Consider the following 1,395-nt stretch of genomic DNA (forward strand, 5'->3'; position numbering starts at 1 on the left):
ATATCAACAGCATTTAGTTTTGCACTGTTTTAATTCCCTTGAACTCAATCACAGCCTGATCCGAGAGTTTCCCCTGGCGGGAGTGGACTGGCCTGGTGGGATCCTTGCTGATGAGATGGGACTTGGGAAAACCGTGGAAGTACTGGCCCTTATTCTGTGTAACACCCGGCTAAACCTGGAGCATGGCATTCTCACTTTACCTGTGGTAAGTTTACTATTGCATGTGCCCTTAAATGCATGCAAATTAGTCAAAAAAGTCTGCAGTAATCTAATTTAGGTAACACTTTACAACAAGGCCCCATTGGTTATGCATTAACCTCTTAACTTGGCTTTTAACTAGATTATTGTTGACTATTTATATTGACTGCATGCTAAAACCATCACACTATTACTTGATCTTGACAAACTGTGTATCATATAAGACACCATTGCAGTGACAGTAATTTCTTAATTTATGTCAGGAGAAAAAATCAACATGCAAAGTCAATCTGTAGTTTTTGACAATTTGAATAGAATCATTTATATTTGAGTTCAAAGTTCTTTACTAAATAGCGTCCATTAGGACATTGTTACTGTTTATTGTTACTTAGTTATCTTAGGTCTATTAAATAATATTAACATGCAACTTTTTATTTTAATAATGTATTATTAAGTGTACATTTTTGTAGTTAAATGTAGTTAACTAATGTTAGCAAATGGAACTTTATAAAGTGTAAAATCAAGGGACATTGAAATATGTCTTTGCACTTTCCAGAATTGAAACTTTTTGTTTTACTCTTGTGTCTCTGTCCTCTCCAGGGGCGATCTGTGAATTACTTTGTCCCTCCTCCACCATTAGAAAGACAACGAAACATTAAACATGAGATCAGACCCAAGGAGAAGATCATTTATCCAGGTAAAAAACAAATTCTACCAAATAAGGACATGTTCCTGGATCAACAACATCCTGATTGGTCCAGGAGCAGCATTCCTATAAACCATGTTTCATTAAACATGTCATCTGATCAGATACCCTAGGTTAAGGTAGGTTTTAAGCTGTTGTTTTATAGGATTATTATTCAAGGACTATCTAGGTTTGTTGATCCAACAACATGTCCTATTTGTATTAATAATAATCAATATAATATAAAAAATAATAAATAGCATAATAAATAAGTAATTTCATGCAATTTCTGTCATTTTCAAGCTGTTCGTGAGATGCTATTGACTGCAATTAAGGAAATGAAGGTTGGAAAAGGAGCGTCAATCAATGCCATTTTTGCTTATCTACGGACCATGTACAAGTATGACACCCTAAAGAACCGGAACCACATAAAGAAAGTCCTGACCAAGCTTATTCGTGAGAACATCGTGGAGCAGATCAAAGGACGAGGGTTAGCAGGATCCTTCAAACTG

The 1,395-nt window shown here is 35.4% G+C and overlaps 1 protein-coding gene across 1 annotated transcript in view; it reads left to right on the forward strand.

Annotated features, from left to right (window-relative positions):
• LOC107577833 (E3 ubiquitin-protein ligase SHPRH-like) overlaps window positions 1–1,395 on the forward strand; it is a 28,935-nt gene that overhangs the window by 2,490 nt on the left and 25,050 nt on the right. The window contains exons 4-6 of the mRNA XM_016263865.1: window positions 55–205; window positions 799–895; window positions 1,187–1,373. Of these exons, the coding sequence (XP_016119351.1) occupies window positions 55–205; window positions 799–895; window positions 1,187–1,373 (435 nt within the window). The remainder of the gene's footprint in view (window positions 1–54; window positions 206–798; window positions 896–1,186; window positions 1,374–1,395) is intronic.

Source organism: Sinocyclocheilus grahami, unplaced genomic scaffold (genome assembly GCF_001515645.1).
Source record: "Sinocyclocheilus grahami isolate Dianchi unplaced genomic scaffold, SAMN03320097.WGS_v1.1 scaffold7407.1, whole genome shotgun sequence".
Classification (NCBI taxonomy): Eukaryota; Metazoa; Chordata; class Actinopteri; order Cypriniformes; family Cyprinidae; genus Sinocyclocheilus; species Sinocyclocheilus grahami.